Source organism: Lutra lutra, chromosome 15 (genome assembly GCF_902655055.1).
Source record: "Lutra lutra chromosome 15, mLutLut1.2, whole genome shotgun sequence".
Taxonomy (NCBI): Eukaryota; Metazoa; Chordata; class Mammalia; order Carnivora; family Mustelidae; genus Lutra; species Lutra lutra.
Window position 1 is genome coordinate 11644334 of NC_062292.1, and position 19794 is coordinate 11664127.

A 19794-nucleotide genomic window follows, 5' to 3' on the forward strand; every position below is an offset into this window, starting at 1 on the left:
GTAGGCCAACTTTACAGATAAGTCCAGGCTTGCAGGCTTAGAAACAAATGTAGCCATGACCTGAAACAATGTTCAGTAACATAAAAATGGTATAAAGTGAAGCCTAATTAAATTTTTCCAAATAATTCTACAGTTGATCCCTACGTAGTTGAAAATGCATGTGTAACGTTTAACTCCCCCCAAGTTTAACGAATAGTTTACTGTTGACATAGGTATTATGTGCTATATTCTTAAAGTAAGCTAGAGAAACGAAAACGTTTAATCATAAGAAAAAATACATTTATAGTACTGTAAAAAAGTAACATATAAGTGAACCCATGCAGTTCAAACACATGTTGTTTGAGTCATCTGTATACCCTTTGAAAATATTTAGCACTTTATAAATATTGTCATTAGATTAAAAAAAAAAAAACTTCTTTTTTTCTACGTTATTTATGTTGCCTTAATTTATTTCACTCAGGTCCCTTTTCATCCCCCTGAACCTGAGGATTGCCTTTACTGACAGCAGTGGTCCCTTGGGTTGATGACCCCCCAGTGTCCCCCTCAAATACTCGGCAGTCCACAGAGACAATCCCCCTGGGAGCTGAGCCCTTCTGGATGGGTTTGCTGGGTGCTAGTTTCCTCATGGCTTATAGCTCCTTTGCTCATTTGGCTGATTTCAAGAAAGGAACCCAAACTAGTCTGTATGAGATGAAGGTTTTCCAGAGTTCTCTGCATGGCTTGCTGGCCAGGCCTCCAGCGAATCACATCCCCAGAGGAGAGGGCTAGAGCTTGCTTTGTGCCCAGATTGATCTTGTTCTCATCTTACAGGGGTGGGGTCTTCACCCCCGGAGCAGCCTTCTCCAGAACAAAGTTGATTGACAGACTCAACCAGCGCGGCATTGAATTTAGTGTCATCAGCAGCTCTGAAGTCTAAACAGTTGAAGAATTACCTGAAGGCATAAAATGCATGAATTAACGGCTTTTTTTTTATTTGAAATTTGAAATTCTTCTATATCCTGTCTGGCTGTATGTGAAAAAGATTTGTCACATCTAAAATATGTACACATTAAAAGCAGGAAATTGTACTAGCTTACCCTAAATTTCAAATCTTAGCTTATTTTGTGGTTTTATTGCTTGTGAGAGAGAAGTAATCTTTGACTTTTTCATTGAAGAATTCATGGGTCAGTTTTTAAACATGAGCTGGCAGATCAGAGGCTGGGGTGGGTGTCTCTCTCTGTGCTGCTGACAGGTCCCAGATGAGGCGGTCAGCCTGGTGGTCACAGGAGGCAGGGAGTGCCACTCTCCCTTCTGCTATGATGCTGAACGGGACCTCACCTACTGAGTTTCTCTATATACTCTTTGGGCCTTTGCCCAATGAAACTGTGTTTTTTGCTATTTTAGCCTAGTTTTTCACCCATCGACACTGACTGACTTTTTGACTGTTACCTAAGTTGAATAATAAACACTTGTCACTGGAACAGTGACTTTGTGTTTGGACCTGCGTAGGTATTTGAGTTGGGCTCTGACCTGGGTACTGCTAGTAATTGGGCCTGTCATTTCTTTTCTACAGTTCTGTACCTGTGTTGGTTTTAAAGATCTAGCTGGCCAGTTCCTTTTGATTTGCACTGCCTCACCAGAATTGTTCTCTATTTTTTGTATTTTTTTTCCAAGATTTTATTATTTGACAGAGATCACAAGTAGGCAGAGAGGTAGGCAGAGGGGGGGTGAAGCAGGTTCCCTGCTGAGCAGAGAGCCTGATGTGGGGCTCGATCCCAGGACCCCGGGATCATGACCTGAGCTGAAGGCAGAGGCTTAACCCACTGAGCACCGAGGCATCCCTATTTTTTGTATTTTAACTAGGTTTTCCACTCAAGCCCTAAAATAAGGCAAAGGAATATCCTTTTTGTAATAAGCATATAATAAACACATACATTGTCTTCTGTGCTATTCATGACATAAAGAGGACAGCCACTGCCTTTATGAAATTTCTACTCTTCAATGAGAAGCACGACATGGACAGGAACCTGATTCGTGTGGAGGGACCCTTCTGAGCGGGGCGCTAGCTTGAAGAGGGAGGTTTGTGGTGGTGGTGTTGGGGTCTCGCCCATCCTCTTCCCGGCCTGGTTGGGAATTAGTCTCAGCTGTGGCCTCATTGGTGGGCCCTTAGGAAAGTTCTTATCCTCTCTAAAATCAGGAAGGTGTGGAGGAGCAGCAGATCTCACGACTAGCCACAGGGTCGAATCCTAATGCAACAGTGGGCTCCTCGGCCTGGGGTCAGGAGATCTGCAGGTTGGAGCCGAGGCCTGGATGGTTTAGAGGTGCATTTGGGGGTTAGTGGATGCGGCCGCAGGCCGTATCATGTTCTTTGTAGCTTGGCAGTGTGTGCCACTCTAAGGTGGACACTAGCATGTATACATCTGTGCACAAGCGTGTCTCATCTAGACGTTCCTTGTAACCCGCAAGCCTTCTCTAGCTGCTCCTTTGCCGAAAGTACATATCCTTTCTGCAGTAATTTCTGCAAATTGTTAGAGAACTTTGAGGCTCAGTCCAAGGGGTAGAAGTCTTTCCTGGTTCCTGGGGCTTCCCTGCTGGCCTGCCTCGCCGACAGGCTCCTGGGGACACCATGCAGCCTCACAGATCCCAGGCCCCACCGCTGTCCCCAGGTGGAGCTCCACACTCGGGCTGCAAGATTGCAGGTTGTTTTTTAGCTGATGTGTGTACTAGTCCCGCACCTGAGCTGCAGGAAAAACCCAAGCATCCCTGATAGAGCCTTTGGGTCCCATCCTTAAGCAGAAATCACCAGATTCCCTGCCTTCCTAGCTAGCCTGTCCTGCCAATGGAGTTTCGGTGACCTCCTGTTTATCCCCCTAACATCACACTTCAGGGCAAACACTTGGCCTGTTGCCCCTGTTTCCTCTGTCCTGGTTTCTTAAGGGAATCAGCCTTCCCCCATTCTGCTGCAGGAATGCCCTCTCCAGAGGCAGCACCTGCCCCCTCCCCACCCCGAGTCCTGGACAGGCCTGGTTTGTTTATCCTTTCATGCCTCAACCTGGAGACAACTGAGCCGAACTCATGGAAATCTAATGAAGGACAGGAGCTGCCACATGGTCGCTCGCAGAGCCTTGCTGTGAGTACAACAGCCGTCCAGGCCAGGGCTCTCTGCAGCCTTTCCCAGAGCCGCCTGTGGGGCCCGGCAGGCAGCTCCATGTGGAGCCAAGACCGCCTGGGCCTGACTGATCCCCCGCAGACAGCGCTCTCTGCCTCGGCCCCTGCCCCACCCCTGCCCCACTCGGGCCCATGGCACGAGCTGCCGGCCTGAGGGATGGTTCGCAGATCGACTCAACGAGGCCGAGTTAGCAGAACCAGAGCAAGGATGCAAAGTGAGGGTTTGAAACCACCGTTTGTCTCCAGGTCTGACAGCAAGAAATTGATCAAAACAGCTTTATTTGAACTTTCAAGCTGTTTACTGTAAAGGTACCAATGCTTCAGTGTGCCAGCCCTGTTCTGAGCGCTTTATAGTGTTTTATATAGTTTGAAAGATTTTATTTATTTGCTTGAGAGAGAGAGGGAGAGGGCATAAGCAGAGGGAGGGCAGAGGGAGAAGCAGCCCCCGGCCCCCAGCGGGGAGCCAGACTCGGGGCTCGATCCCAGGAACCCGGGATCATGACCTGAGCTGAACGCAGACGCCTGACCAACGGAACCCCCCAGGTGCCCCTGTATTTGTCATGCTCGTTAAGCATCAGCAGTCAGTACTGTTGTCGTTCGTCTGTATTAGGGAACGAGAGGCTTAGCGAGGGGAAGGCACTTGCCTCCAGCTGCAGTGCGGAAGTGACTGATTGAACAGGATTCAGCCCGAGACAGGCCCGTCCCCAGCTCACCTTCACCCTGGATGTGGGTTCGTTTTTACAGGATTTGGAATCAAACCGAAGGACGGAAGCCGTCCGAGAAATGGGTTGGGTATGTTGAGTGCCCAGCTCAGCGGAGGGCCGAGTGCATGAAGCTCCCTGGCCGCCCCGGCGAGCGGCAGGCGCAGCGCAGGGGCTCCGGGTCAGCTACCGGGGTGCAGCAGGCCCGCTCTCTTGTCTCTCACTATGCGAGCAACATCGCTTTTCAGTCTCCACAAGCTGGATTCCAGCAGCTCCCCGAAGTCCTTTAGCCGTTGCGACTGTTGGTGCACAAACGGTCGGAGCAATCCATCGTCATCCTGAAAATAAAGGGGAAAAAAAAGGACAGTAGCCTCACGTGAGGAGAGCGAAAATGCGTGTGGACGTCCTCCCAGCGCGGCGGCTGAGAGCTGCTGGCGGACACGCGTGAGTCACCCAGGAGCACCCTGGCCCCAGGAAGGTGCTGCGAACGGGGAGCCGTGCTGCGCTGACGCCGCTTTCTCAGGCTGGAAGGATCTGTGTTCCTCCCGTACTGGTGGGCCAAGGACCGTGCGGAGCGGGCGGTTCTCCCGTGGGCGGGGGAGGCTGGGCTGCCGAGTCCCCCACCCCAGGTAAGCAGGTGCCTGAGAAGAGGCTGCAGGGGTGCGGGTGGGCTGGAGGGGGACGGTGCTGAGATGGGCGCGGGCACCCAGCCCGTCCCCGAGCGTCCTCTCAGTTTCTGCCTCCAGGATCACTCGTGAAAGGGCTGCTAGGTACCTGGGCCATTTTCTCCAGTGTGTTTTCTGACCACAACTTTCTCTTGAAGGTAGTTGTTTATATATTCGCAGTGAGAAGTAATACAAACAGGCTGTGGCTTCTTTTTAGCTTTTCACCTAAAAGCTTTTCTTTCTTTTTTATTATGAGATAAACACACAAATGAGTACCTATAATGTGTTAGAGTGAATACAGCTGCCCCAGAAAGCACCTGCCTCTCGAGCCCCTCCCGCCCACCCCCTCCACCAGGCCCAGCCACTAGCCTGACGCGTGGTAAGCATTAACTTGCCACCTGGAATGCAGCCCTCAACAGTCTTATTTTGCCTGTTTCTTGACCATTTATGGGATCCTACTGGGTGGTGCCTTTTGTGATTTACAGGTCAGTTTGGTCGGGGCTGAGATGCCCCGTATGGCCCCGTGTGGCCGGAGTTTTTTCATAGCAGGATGGTGTTCCTCGGCGAGGAGGGTGTGCACTGGGATGTTTCCAGTTTGGGGCTCCTTCTGGGGTAGAAGGGAGATGGTATGAACAGCCAGTGTGTGTAGGCCCCGGGTTTCTGTAGGGTTTTCCAGCCACTTCCTCACTGAACCACAGAATAGGAAATGATCTGTGTGACTGTTTTCTCAATTCTCTCAAGAATGGTGTATATAACAAGTACTGTTCTGGACACGTAGGAGAGAAGTGAATTCATTCCGTATGTTGAATGTCTTGCGAGATGGTTCTCAAACTTCAAGGCAGAGCCACCTGGAGGGCTGGTTAAAGCGCAGACCCCAGGGCTGCACACCAGGAGTCTGGTTCCGGAGGGCTGGCAGGGCCCTCGGTTTGTATTTCTAAGACCCCTGATGATTCTGGAGCTGCTGGCCCGGGGACCACACTTCGAGAACCTCTGCTTCAGGGCACTGGGGCTGAATCCTCTGCAGGACCAGCGAACTCCCTGGAGGACAGTGGCAGGTTTCTGGGTACGGTGCAGCTTCAACTTTTATAGGGTAAATGGCAAAAAAATGCTTTAAGTGGCCATTCCGATTTCCATTCTTTCCAGACTGTCGCCACAACTCAGGCTTTTGAGATTTTAAAATTTTGCCCGTATAGTGGGTTTATGGTACGGTTTCATTGTGGTTTCAGGTAGTGTTTCCCAAACTTCTAATGACATTAAGCACTTTTTTGTGTATTTATTGACTTTTTTGTTTCTTTTGTTAAGTTCCTGTTTAGGTTTTTTGACCACTTTTTTTTTTCCCCCCTGCTGGGCTGTGTCTCCTTTTGAGTGTAGTTCCCGACTGTGGATATTAGTTCGCTGTAGGTTAAATGTGTTATAAATAACCCTTCCGAACTTCTTTTGGCTTCATTTGGGTATCTGGGCCCAAGTTTACCATATTAATGTCGTTGCGTCCATCACTGTTTTTCCTGTCATGTCCCACTATGAGCTCATGGTTGTGTCCAGGCTCTTACCTTCCATGATTGGGTCCTTAGTTGTCACCTGAAAGTGATCTCTGGGTGTCCTCTTCGGTAAGACTCCAGTTTCGTTTTTTCTTGTATGTATTTTTAATTCTAGCACCGTTTGTTGAAAAATCCATCCTCTCCACGACCACTGCGTCTCATCCGTCATCTCTCAAGTCCCCAGTCCTGAGTGAATCTGTTTCGGGGTCTTCTGTCCTTTTTCTCTGGTCACCTTACCTGATCGGGGCCGAGATGTTACCATCTGTTACAGTAGCATTAAAACAGACTTTGGTGTCAGGTGGGGCCAGTCTTCCTACGATGTTCTGGGGTCTCGGTCTTGGCCATTCTTCACTTTTTTTGATTCCATCTAAATGACAGAATCATCTTGTCAGACCCCATTACATTTGATTGGGATTACACGGACTCTCAGGGAGCTGTGACAGATTTACAAGAACAAATCTGCCCAACCATGCAGACACGGCATGTTTCATCCTTTATTTACATCTTTAACATCTCTCAAGAGAGTTTCAAAATGCTCTCCATGGGGGCGCCTGGGTGGCTCAGTGGGTTAAGCCGCTGCCTTCGGCTCAGGTCATGATCTCAGGGTCCTGGGATCGAGTCCCGCATCGGGCTCTCTGCTCAGCAAGAAGCCTGCTTCCCTCTCTCTCTCTCTCTCTGCCTTCCTCTCCGTCTACTTGTGATCTCTCTCTGTCAAATAAATAAATGAAATCTTTAAAAAAAAAAAATGCTCTCCATGGAAGTCCATAGTTTTGTGTTAGTTGTAAGCCTGAGTACTTTATATATCTGCTACAATTATAAATGGCATCTTTTATACAAGGTAGTTCTGTTTGATGCTGTTATATTCAAATGCAGTTACTTTTAAAATATTGATTTTCTTTCCAGCAACTTTGTAATTCCAAAAGTTAATTTCTAGAGTCTTCTGGATTTTTAATTTACAGAAACATGTCATCTGGGAATAAAAACAGAGGCAGCCTGAGGTAATAGGAAGGATATAGACTGTGGAGTGCCCCTGGCTGGGTTTGGAGGTTGGGGCTGCTACTTAACTAGTTGTGTATCTTCACACAAGTTACTTAACCCTTCTTGGCCTTAGGGCCCTGAACTGTAAAATAAGGATAATCCTGGTTCCTACTGCAAGGGGTTGTTGTAGAATTGAGTTAGTAACTCTAAAGCACTTAGTAAATACTGTAGAAATATGTGCTATTGTCCCTATGATTTTTTCCCCCCTTTTCAATCTTTCTACCTTGTATTTCTTGCCTTGCGGTGCTGGCTAGAGCCTCAAGTCCAGTGGGAAATGGATACTTCTGATTGGTGGCATTTCGGACTTCTTCCTGATGTAACACGGAGAGCATTCAGGATTTGCCACTCAGCCTCATGCTTGTTCTGTGTTTAAGATAGCCTTTAAAAATTCAGGAAAGCACATTTTATTCCTAATATGTTAAGACTTTTTTACCATGATAAGATGCTGAATTTTATCATAGGCTTTTTCTGAATCTATTGAAGTAGTCATGGTTTTTCTGCCACAGTATCTTATTTGGTTTATAACAATAGACGAATTTGCATTTCGGGAGTGCTCTACTAATCACAAAGTCAAAGAATGCCTGGACTGGAAGCAGCCGAATGTCCCACGATGTCCCGCGACGGCTGCCCAGGAGAGCCGTGGCCACTCCGTTCACGCATCCAGCCCCCTCCTCCCCAAGCTCAGGCAGTGCAGTTCCCTCAAATGCCTGAATTTAATGGAGAAAGTGTCCTTCTGCTCCCAGGCTTCTGGTTACTTACAGGAGGTTTATAATGTCTCAGTCTGAGAAACTGTCCTCTTGCCGCGTTCATGCTTTGGTAGAAGACCTTCAGGGCCATGGCCAGCTCCCTGTCCGAGCCGGCTCGCTGGGCGGACACGTGAGGACTGTCCCTGGCTGAGGGCAGCTGTGCTGGCGTTGGAGGGACCTTCAGGGCGTCTGAAGGCTTACGTGCTGAGGTAGTGAGAAAAGACAGTATTTGTTTAATTGTCTGTTCCTCCAAGTGCCTGCACTTGTGTTTTGATGGCATTCCCCAGCAGCATTTACCCAGCACCTCTGAGACCCTCCAAAGAGACCTTACCCGGCAGAAGGGGGGGGATGTTCTGCATTTTTTTTTTAAGATTTTATTTATTTATTTGACAGAGAGAGATCACAAGTAGGCAGAGAGGCAGGCAGAGTGAGAGCGGGGAAGCAGGCTCGCCGCTGAGCAGAAAACACGACGTGGGGCTCGATCCCAGGACCCCAGGATCATGACCCGAGCCAAAGGCAGAGGCTTCAATCCACTGAGCCACCCAGGTTCCCAGTTCTGCATTCTTTAATGAAACAAGATCTAGTTCAACTCATTAAAGAGCAAATTTCTTAGAGGAGCACCTGGTGGCTGGGTAAGTTAAGCCTCTGCCTTTAGCTCAGGTCATGACCTCAGGGTCCTGGGATCGAGCCCCACATTGGGCTCCCTGCTCGGTGAGGAGTCTGCTTCTCCCCTGCCTCTGCCTGCTGCTCTGCCTACTTGTGCTCTTTCCCTCTCTCTCTGACAAATAAATAAATACAATCTTTTTTTTTTTTTTAAGTGAATTTCTTAGAAATACAAACACACCTCTCGGATGTAGAGGTTTAGAAAGTAAACAGCCAGGACTTGGGTCGTCTCTTACCTGGTTTGGCAGAAGCAGCTTTCTCGAGTGAGTGTTTGAGCAGCACATTTTCCTCTCTCAAGGCTCTGTTAACGTTTCTGAGCAGTTCTGTCTCCTGTTCTAACTTGAGCAACTTCATATAAAGTTCTGATATCTGATTTGAGGTGGTCTACAAAAAACATGTCCATTTAGCCTTTGGCTGGATTATTTGCATACCTTTTGGGACTGGCAATTTTTTTTTTTTTTAAAGATTTTATTTATTTATTTGACAGAAATCGCATGTAAGCAGAGAGGCAGGCAGAGAGAGAGGAGGAAGCAGGCTCCCTGCTGAGCAGAGAGCCCGATGTGGGGCTCGATCCCAGGACCTGGGATCATGACCTGAGCCGAAGGCAGCGGCTTAACCCACTGAGCCACCCAGGCGCCCCGGGACTGGCAATTTTTACTACCAGGGGACAACTAGATGGTGGCGGGGGTGGTGGTGAGCAGGGTTTAAGACCCTCAAACACAGAAGGAAATCAAGAAAACACTTGTTAAGTGGAAGGAACTCTGATGATCCCTCAACAGCTGTCCCCTGGGATTTCTTTGTCATCTGCTTTGTCTATCTGATGCCACCTAAATGTGCACACCTGGCTTCTATCCATCATTGTGGAAATTTTCTTGGTGTCCACCATGATGTGGACACTTCACTTGTGACCATGACATCTGGCTGAGAGGAGTTCAGTTGGGCACAGCCTTCTGCAATGTGGGGAAGATATTGTCAAGCAAAGAAACTCCCCGCTGTCGGTCCCCAGTGTCACGCAAAGAGATTTAAACTGTATAATCACCTGTGAACTAGAGCCCAGGGACCCAGGAGAAGATGGCTCTTAGCTGTTAAGACCCTGACTCCCACCCTCTCTCTCCGTCCCTCAGTAGCCCCAGAAACACGTGATAGCTGATGGAAGGCTGTATCACGCCAAAGAGGAAGTAAACGGGGTACCTTGAAGACCCCATAATTCGACAATGAGAGCATTTGTTTGTAAATAGTTCAGAAACTCCTGAGATGCATTTAAGGCTGTAAATTGGGACAGTCTCTTCTATTTGGGGATTCACAGTTTTCCATACAGGCTTGGTATAGAAAGTGCTTGAAAGATCATAAATTCTGTACCTGAAAGCACAGAAAACACCATTTAAAACCAGAAGGGATACATTTCTAAAGAAAAGGATCACATGAGCCCAAAAATGATGGTCTGGATCGGTCAGTTGATCCAAGATGACCAGTAACTGCCTGTCACGAGTGCCGCCCCCAACGTCTCAACTACTTACCATGAGAAGTACCGCTACATGGAGGGCATTACGTGTCTAACAAAAAGGAAATGGATAAATACTTCGATAAATACTTTCTACTTATAATATAAAAATGTTCATTTTCCATGTGAGGTGGTGGTTTTGTTTTTGTCCTTCAAAGCTTCCCTTGATCACTTAAAATCCTTTCAGCCTAATTAAGCCTATCTGGTGTTCTGGCATATTGCAATACAGTCCTTTTGTTTCCAACTCAAAAAAACAAAAATAAAAACAAAACAAAACAAAAAACCAAACCTGGACTATCCCATATAGATAAAACAGCTTTACTGGATAGTCTTTCAGACAAAATTGTGACTCCTGCTTCAGTCACTCTTCTCAGCACACGTGGCTTACTGTCCAACAACCTTGAAGGAAATGGGGCTTCCACTAAACAGACGAGCAAATACTCATGCTGGGGCTGGGCAAGGAGAAACTGAAGAAAATTTCATGGTACACTTGTATTTGACCCTTTAGGCAAGACTCCCTCCCACCAGGGCCCATGAGGGGGTAGTGTGCGCACACGGCTCTGCGGGGCAGGCCGGTACCCCATCTGGACGCCCCGCTCCGCGCCCTCCTTGAGCCACTTGATGCCGAGACACCGCACGAGGCCAATCTGGAAATCCATCCTCTTGCCCAGCAGCTCCAAAGGGTCCATAACCACATCCTCGTCACCACGTGCTCTGCAAACAGAGAAGGAGAACATGGACCACAGGTTAGCCGGGGCCCAACCTGTTAGGATTGTGTGGTCAAAGGGGACCACTGAGACTCCTCAAGAGATGGCCCATGTCTCTGAAGAAAAGACGGGGGATGATACCAGCTGTGGAATTTGTTCATTCAAGAGACACTCAAGGAGTTCACAGCCTTCTTGAGGAGGAGACAGCACTGTATCCACTTCATGCAATAAATGCACTAACCCTGGAGACCTAGGTAGGTTCCCACTGGGAGAAAGGGGCTGCGACCCAGGGAAAGTCATCTGGTCACCCAGAGGTAGCCTCTCAAGGTGCCACTTTCCTTGGTGGACTCTTCACAGTCCAGAGCCAACTCCAGGCCAACAAGTTTGCAAATTTGGACTGCTTTCCAACAAGGGCCATTTCTCCCACCAAGAGTCTAGATACTAGAATCCTGCTTTATTAACTTGCCGTGAGAGCAACCCAGCAGCCCAGAACCATCCAGCAGCCTAGAAGCCCGAGGTAGCCCAGAGACCAGAAAGTGTCATAGAGTCGCAAGAAAGACAGTCGATGGTCAGCTCGGTGCCTGGGTCACAGGACCTTGCAGTCCTCTCGCCCCCTTCCAGAGCCTGTTGCCTCTTCAGAAAGACAAAAAGGCTGCCATGGGTGCCCAAGGGGACCGAGCTCCCAGAACAGAGCCCCTGCCTGCCCCCCTCGCCTCTTAGGATTGCTAAGAGACTTGGGATTTTGTGAAAACTGTCTGGACTGCCTCTGGCCTGAAGAGAGAAAGAGAGGAGGCTCCCCAGAGAGAGGCGGAGAGACAATACAGCAGAGTTAAAGCAAAGCCTGTCCCCACAGTAGGTCGAATAACCACCGAGAATGAGGCCAGGCTAGGGAACAAAGGCACCTCAGTGTCTACCTTGAGAAAACGAACAAAAAAATGATTGGATCCTATACCCTGGATGGAGAAGGGATGAGCTGGAAAACCAGCTTTCCCTTCTGGCTCTAGGGCCTCCTCACCAGGCTCTGGAAAATTCCAGGTCAGCCGATTTGACCGCCATGGCAAAAATCCAATTAGATTTGGCTTGGCCAAGTCATGGCTGAGTGAGCTCCTCAGGGCACCGAGCTGACCACCTCCCGGGAGAGCTCAGGCATGCTGCGAGCTCTCTGCTGGGCACACCCAGGACCAGGGAAGAAGGAGACACCCACTGTCCCCCCGGGAAGCAGGGCGTCACGTGGATGTGCAGCACAGCCTCCTCCATCCCGTCGCAGTTGAGGAACTCCACCTGCTCCTCGAGCTTCATGCAGTAGGCGAGGGGCTGGAGCCACACGTGAGCCGAGCCCAGGTGCACGGCCTCGACGGGATCCCAGAAAGGGTCATCTTCCTGAGCCACGTGGCTGTCTTCCCCCTCCAGGAAGCGCTGGTAAAGTTCCTCCATTAGGAATTTCCTATTGATAAACTTGGCTTTCGACCAGATCCACACCTGGAAACACATGGATGAGTCAACGGTGTCTGACTTCACCTCCCTCACGTGGCCTGCGCTTGGGGTACCCAGGACCATACACGCTCTCCACAAACTTTGTCCACATTCATTCCTGACCCGTCACTTCATCCTTGAGTTGCTGGAACTGAACGACTCCGAGGAGATGACCAAGAGTGGAGGCGACAGGCCCTCCCAGGAGAAATGGAGGTTTGAGGCTCGTGGTTCGCAGAAGAATGGCCCTCCAGGATGTCCGCATCCCAGTCTCGGGAACCTGCCCGTGTGTTACCTCATGTGGCAAAGGGAAGTCATTGCAGGGGGAGTCGAGTTTATTTATCAGCTGACCTTCAAATAGGGAGATTCGCTTGGGCTATCCACGTGGGCCCTGTGTAATCACATGGACCTTAAATGTGGAAGGAGGAGGCAGAAGACGCGGTTGGAGAGACGGTGGCTGGAGCTGGGTCAGGGAGCTGCCACCTGGCTGACTTTAGAAATGGAACATGATGGCCATGAGCCTGGGAAAGGAGGGGCCTCTAGAAGCTTGAAGAAGGAAGGAAACAGATTGTCCTCAAGCCTCCAGAAAGCAAAATAGCTCCGCCAGCGCCTTGGTTTTCATGCAGGGAGGCCTGGGCTGGGCATCTGGGCTACAGAATAATAAGGTGATAGACGTGTGAGCTCATGCCCCTGAGAGAACCTGCCACTGTCTATCTCCTCACTGGGTGAGGGACACGGCTGCTGAGAGGACAGAAGCATAAGATGCAGAACGGGGAGGGGGCATGCAAGTGAGATGGAATGTTCTGGACCATAAACGTCCCATCAGAAGTGGTTACCGGGTAAACCGAGCAACTCCTTGTCTGAGCAACTTGGAAACAACTCAACAGACACATTGTTCTCTGAGTGTAATGTGTCTTCAAAAGAAAGAACATCTTCCAGACCCTAAAAGATTTCTTTCTTTTCTTGTCTGCCTCGAGTGCAGTGAGGAACAGCCCCACCCTCCGAGCATCAGCGAGGCTCTACAGGACTAGTGGGGGTGACCGTGGACACAGACTCCCTGGCTGGAAGCTTTTGCCTGGGAGCTCCTGAAAAGTGAGTGCAGCTGGCCTTTCCAGTGGAGACTTCCCTCTCCCCCCATGGCCCTGGCCAGCCCCTGCGTTGGACCCCCGAGAGCTACACTGGGGGTGTGCGAGGGGCTGGCGTCCAACCTGCTGCTCTGGACTGAGTGTTAGGTCCCCCCACATCCATACATTGAAACCCAAGTCCGGGTGTGATAGGATGAGGAAGCGGAGCCTGTGGGAGGCAACTGGCCCAGGAGGGTGGGCCCCTCACGAATGGAATCAGCACCTGACGAAGCAGGCCCCAGAGCCCTCCCAGGCCCCAAATGCCACGTGAGGACCCAGCGAGAAGGTGTCTGCTCTGACCCGTGAAGCCATCCTTCGCCAGATACCAGATCCGCCTGTGCCACGATCTCGGGCTTCCAGCCTCCAGAGCTGTGAGATTTGTGATGCGAAGGGACAGGGACATGTCTCCCTTCTCTCCTCACCCCAGGGGGTACAGAGGAGGCCACCGCAGTATTGGTCAGAGGTAGAGACAGAAAAGAACAAAAAATGTCTCAGAAGTTCAGACTCTGGCCTGGGTGGCTCAGTGGGTTGAAGCCTCTGCCTTTGGCTCAGGTCATGATCTCGGGGTCCTGGGATGGAGCCCCGCATCAGGATCTCTGCTCTGCGGGGAGTCTGCTTCCTCCTCTCTCACTGGTTGCCTCTCTGCCTACTTGTGATCTCTGTCTGTCAAATAAAGGAATAAAATCTTTAAAAAAAAAAAAAGTTCAGCTCCAGTCTGGCCTTGCTCAGGTTGGCTCCCTGGGCCCTGTCGAGCTGAGACTCTGTGACCCTGGTGCCCAGCAGGAAACAGTCATAGGCCCTGAGTATCCATTTATAACTCTTTTCCTGTGACATTACACAATTTTAAGAAGATTTTGACAACTTTGGGGGAATGAGCAGAAGGATGAGACTCAGAGAAGGACAAGCTCATTGCTTGGTAGAGCAGATCACCCAGTGATGGCTGGTCCCTTCTGCCAGTGACACGTTTGCTAAGTCTGTCTGCCCATCCAGACATCCCTGGAGCATTCGGGGTTCGTCTAGAGAGACAGGCTGAGGAGAGTGCGTTGGGCTGGGGCCAGAGGTCCCGGGGTTGCTCCGAGGGCAGAAATACGTAATGGACACCAACGGAGCACCCCAGTCTTTTCTGTTGGGCAGAGAGAAAGGCAAGGGTCTTAGGTACCTGAAGGGGACCCTCCTGGCAGTGAGCAAAGGCAACCATGGGAAAGGATCAGCCAGGCCTTTTCTGGAATCTTAACCAGCATGCAGATTTTCTCACTTCTCCAGATGGACACACCTCTCTGTCTCTCTCTTTCTCTCACTCTGTCTCACTCGCTCACACACAGACATGACCATCAGCTGGCTAAACTCTCGGGCTCCCTTCTGGTACTCAAGATTTCAAGTCATGTTAAAAATAGGGCTCTTGTGTGGCTCAGTCAGTTAAGCATCTGCCTTCGGCTCAGATGAGGATCTTTGGGTCCTGGGATCAAGTCCCACATCAGTCTCTCTGTTCAGCGGGGAGTCTGCGTCTCCCTCTCCCTCTGCCCTTCCCCTTGCTTGTGCTCTCTCTCTCTTTCTCAAATAAATTAAAAATTGAAAAACTATTCAACAGGAAGTGCTCAGTGCTGGTGGTTGGGACAGTATCAGGACTTGATGCCGTGTGGGAGAGGCCCAGGAGGGAACCACAGAGGAGGGATCCTCTGCAGAGTCCCATCTCACACTCAGAACATGTGGTGTCCCTTCTCTGGGTCTCCACAGGCTGTAGGGGTCGAATTGACCTCTGTCCCTGGGAAAGTACCTCCAAAACCCCGTCCCCAGAGGCGTGCTCACCTCATGAGTCCTTTGGTGTGTCACCTTCACCATGACCTCTTTCTGTAGTTCGTAGCCCCTGGAGTCTGAAGACGCTAAATTCTTCACCTTCAGTTCCATTCTGAGTCCCTAGTAAGAGAAACACTTTGCCCTGAGTCACTCTGCGTTTCCGCACCATCCCTGCCCTGTCTCTCCCTTTTTCTGACCCTCCCGAAGTGAGTCTCTTGCAAGTTTCCTGAGGACTGGGGTCCTGTGTCACCAGGGAGCCAACCCCCATGTAGGTCCTCTCTGGCATAGAAAGCTTCGGGATGCCAGACCCAGAGAAACCCCAACTGGAGGGCAATCTGGGATGGGGTGGTTTGGCGGGCAGGCATTGGTCTGTGGTCCTGAGTTCTGGGGCCCTGGTGGCTGTGGCGGCCTCGGTGGCCAGAGGTGGAAGGAATGGCGTTAGCAGCTGGGACTGGTTCTGACACTGGCTCATGGTGGGGTCCCGGGTCCTGACCTCTCCAGGCCACCGTGTCCCCATCCACACCATGGAACCGGCCGTGGCGGTGGTGCGAGGGGCCGTGGACCCTGTTCTCCGGGGCCCTTCCTGGACCGGTTGCTGGACCGTCCTCCAGCTCTTACCTTCTCCAGCTCTTCGCCCATTTGATTCGCTTCCGCCACCAGCGGCATCAGTTTGACGAAGTCCTGGAACACAGCCAGCGCGCTGGGGTCTGCGTTCCCGTCCCCGCGGCTCGCGGCCCCTAGGAGGACGGCATGTGCTCCTGAGTGCGGGACACTTGTCAGCCACGAGGGAATTCATATGCTCCTCATTCATTTGATTGTTCATCAAATGTCTGCATTTTAAAATTACAAGCATGTAATTTAAAAAAACAAAAACCAAAACCAGGGACACCTGGGTGGCTCAGTTGGTGAAGTGTCTGCCTTCGGCTCAGGTCATGGTCTCAGGGTCCTGGGATCAAGTCCTGCGTCGGGCTCCCTGCTCAGCGGGGAGTTTGCTTCTCCCTCTGCCCCTCCCCTCACTCATATACACTCTCTCTTTCTCTCTCAAATAAATAAAATCTTTAAAAACAAAACAAAACCAAGTGTGGAGAAGAACCACCACCTGACTCTCTTAAATGCCGACTCATCTCAACCCGTGAATCTCGGGGGCATCCCACAGGAATCTCCCCGCCTCTGGTTCCCATTCGTGGTCTCAGGGTCCTTGACCAAAGTGGCTTCAGATTGTTCCAGGAGGCAGGTAGGGAGCATAAAGCGGGGTTGGCCCCGTGAAGGTCTGGGGATTCCTCTTGAAGCTGCAGCTGGCCCGACAGGTAACCTGTTCTTACTTCCATTCCGTGGGCGGCTTGCAGCCGGGGGTGCTGGAGATGGGGGCATGGCCGGTCCCCCTGCCTCACCCAGGCTGACGCTGCCTTGTGTCAGCGACTCTCAGCTCTTTAGGGATTTCCTGCCCACGGGTCCACACCGTGGCCCGCGGCGGCCTTGAGGTCTGCCTCCCCAGAACTGTCCCCAGGCTGCCTTGTTGAGGACCCAGAGCCTTCACAGAGGCCGAGTGCTTCCCACTGGGGGCTGGGGCTTGTCACCCCTCCTTGCGCCTCTGGCCCTGGGCTGGGGAGGCAGGTGGGCATGGGTAAACGGAGTCCGTGGCTTGGTACTCCAGAGCCTTGTCCACTCGGGTCAGAAACTGCAGCAGCAAAGGATAAGGAGGTGAATCTCACATCTGTTTATTCTGCTAAAATTCAGAGGCATATACTCTGGCTTAGGGAAAAGGGAGAGACCGACATGCATGTCGGTGCATCTTTTATGCCCCCCATCCGTGGTTTTCAGGCAAGCTTGTGTGCTCTAGGAAAGGGTCGGCCTGGCATGTATGAGCTGCTCCTCCGCCTGGGGGCCCAGCGTAGCACAAAGCCCTCCGTGGAGGGCCAGTTTGCCCAGGCTCCAGGAGAGCCCTGAGCAAAGCCACCCCAGGCCTGGGTGTGGGAGACCGGAAGGTGCTCTGGAGCCTCCCTGACACAAGGAAGGACACCATCAGAGCTTCGAATGCTCTTGACTTCGCGGAATCCCAGATTATTGCTGGGGAGTGGCAGGCAGGTTGGGAGCAGAAGGAATATCTTATTCAGAAACCCAGGGCTGGGTTTTCTCTAGCAGGACAGGATCCCCAAGACTAAGAAGCACATCTAGCACATAGTAGGAGCTCAGCTAATATTTATTGAATGAAGGAAGATACAAATGAATGGATGAACAAGAGAAAAAAATCCCAGTTAGAGCTGAGAGTCTCACACGGATATATAGATAAGTAAAGCAGTAAGTAAAAATTTAAATGTGATAAATATTAGGAAGGAGATAGAGTTACGTTAGAGAGTAACTAGATGAGACCAAGAAAGGGGGAAGATCTATCTGAAAGGTAAGATTTCAGCTGAGTTGAAAGCTGAGAATGAGCCAAAGCAGCAAGGAAAAACAAAACAAGTGCAAAGGCCCTGAGGCAGAACAGGGCTTGGGGTGTCCTCCAGGTAGCAGCAAAGAGACCAGGGAGTTTCAAAGCCAGGTAACGAGAGAGTGGTCTGAGATAAGGTTGTGGTGGACTATATAAGGCCTTCAAAGCCATGGTAAGGAGTTTGGATTTTATTCTTACACTGAGAAGTTGATGAATATTTTTCAGCCTGAGAGTAACAGGCAAGAGAAGTCGGTAGCTCCCAAAGAAATGGTAGCGCAAACAGATGGAAGAAAGGTAGACTTTGGGGAAGTGAGGGAAGGGAGGAGGCCTAGGTTTGGGGCTTGAGCAATTTGCAATGTGTTAAATCCTGGGTATGAAAATAAGGTGCAGTGAGTGGTTGAGACGTCCGTGGGACATGCAGGTGGTGGTATTGAGAAGGCAGCTGGATGAAGATACCAAGGAAAGAGCGAGTAGATAGCAAGGAGCAGAGCTGCTGAGGGTCATTTCCATAAGATGGTGCTGAGCACTGCTAGAGGCGGGATGAGGACCTGGGGAGCACCCATCTGGAGAAGAGTCCCAAGGTCCAAGCACAACATGGCTCAGACGAGGGGGAGCCAGGAAAGGGGATGTGGGAGAACCAGCCTGGAAGGAAACGAAGAGGGCATATTGTTCCAAGAGGAAAATAGTTCACAGGAGAGCGTACTCAATGGTGTAAAACATTGCCAAGACCACAGTGAGATGGGTGTGGACAGGTGCCTACAGATCTAGAACACAGAGGACACAGTGTCTAGGACTGGTCGGGATGGAGGCCAGCCTGGAGGAGGCCAGGGCATGCATGGGAGATGAGAAAGTGGAAATAGCTGACTAGTTTTCTATCGAAGGGAACAAAAAACAATATGGCGGTAGCTAAAGGGGGATGTGGGTCAAGGTAGGGTTTTGTTTATTTTTATGGTGGAAGATAGTGGAGCATGTTTGTGTGATGGGAATGACCCACAGAGAGCATTTGATGGTGCAGGGGAAGGGACTCTGCAGGGACAAATGCTTAAGAAGGTGCTGGGGTGGTGGTGTGTCTGGGTGGCTCAGTTAGTTAAGCATCTGCCTTTGGCTCTGGTCATGATCTCAGGGTGCTGAGATCGAGCCCTGTGTGGAGCTCCCTGCTCATTGTGGAGTCTGCTTCTCCCTCTCTCTCTGCTCCAGGGGATAGAATCCAGAGGACAGATAGAGAAAAATGGGACATAAATATTATATTAGAAGTTTTCTGCACCAAGGGAAAACTAGACTAACCCCTGGGGCTTTGAAGATTGAATTCATCACTAGGAACTCATGGTTTTATGGGTATAGACCAAGCTATCTGTATGTCTGAGGGAGATGTACATCTGTCTGTCCATAGAGATATATTCATTTATCGATACAGCGGTCTGCACACCTGGCCCCAGATCTTGATTTATAAATGCTATTCTCAACCAGAAGGAGTCAGGATGCTGGGACTGAGAGTCTGCAGATGAACCTGGAATGTGTTCTTCTGCCAGAAAGGAGGCTATTTTTAGTATTCAAAGAAGGATGGGGACATGTCACGAAGACATGGAAATCCACTTAGGGCCATATCTAGGATGGTTTGCTCATCAAAATAGACCCTGAAAGCAACAGATTAAAACCCATTGCGTAAAACTAGATTCTGTGAGTTCATATTGACATAGATGAGTGAATAAACAAAGAGAGACTGTGGCAGAATTTTTTCAAATAAATGGAGAAGAAAGTGTGGAGCTAGAGATGCACCATTTGACAAAAATCATCATCATAATCTGAGCAAGAATGATCAAAGGACAATAAAACTAGTGGAGGAAGGTATGACAAGGTGTAGGGTGTCTACATATCAAAGCCTCTTCTCATATTAATAAAAAAGGTAGTAACTTCACAGTGGAGAAACTGGACAGCCACCAAAAAGATGAATTAAGGAGCATTATACGAAATAACAGGTCTTTACTCTTTTTTTTTTTAAAGGTTTTTATTTATTTATTTGACAGAGAGAGAGAGAGATCACAAGTAGGCAGAGAGGCAGGCAGAGAGAGGAGGAAGCAGGCTCACTGCTGAGCAGAGAGCCTGATGTGGGGCTCGATCCCAGGACCCTGAGATCATGACCCGAGCTGAAGGCAGAGGCTTAACCCACTGAGCCACTCAGGTGCCCCAGGTCTTTACTCTTTAAAAATGTCAAGATCATCAAAGACAAAGACCTTTACGAGGTTTAAGGAGACTAGAGAGACATGACCACTGA

At 50.1% G+C, this 19794-nt stretch overlaps 2 protein-coding genes across 2 annotated transcripts in view; one reads left to right on the forward strand and one right to left on the reverse strand.

Annotated features, from left to right (window-relative positions):
• The window catches only part of SCCPDH (saccharopine dehydrogenase (putative)), a 35238-nt gene extending 34149 nt beyond the window's left edge, over positions 1–1089 (forward strand). The window contains exon 12 of the mRNA XM_047704709.1: positions 811–1089. Coding sequence (XP_047560665.1) covers positions 811–916 — 106 coding nt within the window. The 3' untranslated portion in view covers positions 917–1089. The remainder of the gene's footprint in view (positions 1–810) is intronic.
• Positions 1090–3633: 2544 nt separating this feature from the next.
• LOC125086283 (kinesin-like protein KIF28P) overlaps positions 3634–19794 on the reverse strand; it is a 48524-nt gene continuing 32363 nt past the window's right edge. The window contains 11 exon segments of the mRNA XM_047705506.1: positions 3634–4186; positions 7849–8039; positions 8735–8882; positions 9340–9393; positions 9396–9448; positions 9690–9774; positions 9776–9857; positions 10579–10713; positions 11911–12185; positions 15107–15214; positions 15713–15831. Coding sequence (XP_047561462.1) covers positions 4031–4186; positions 7849–8039; positions 8735–8882; positions 9340–9393; positions 9396–9448; positions 9690–9774; positions 9776–9857; positions 10579–10713; positions 11911–12185; positions 15107–15214; positions 15713–15831 — 1406 coding nt within the window. The 3' untranslated portion in view covers positions 3634–4030.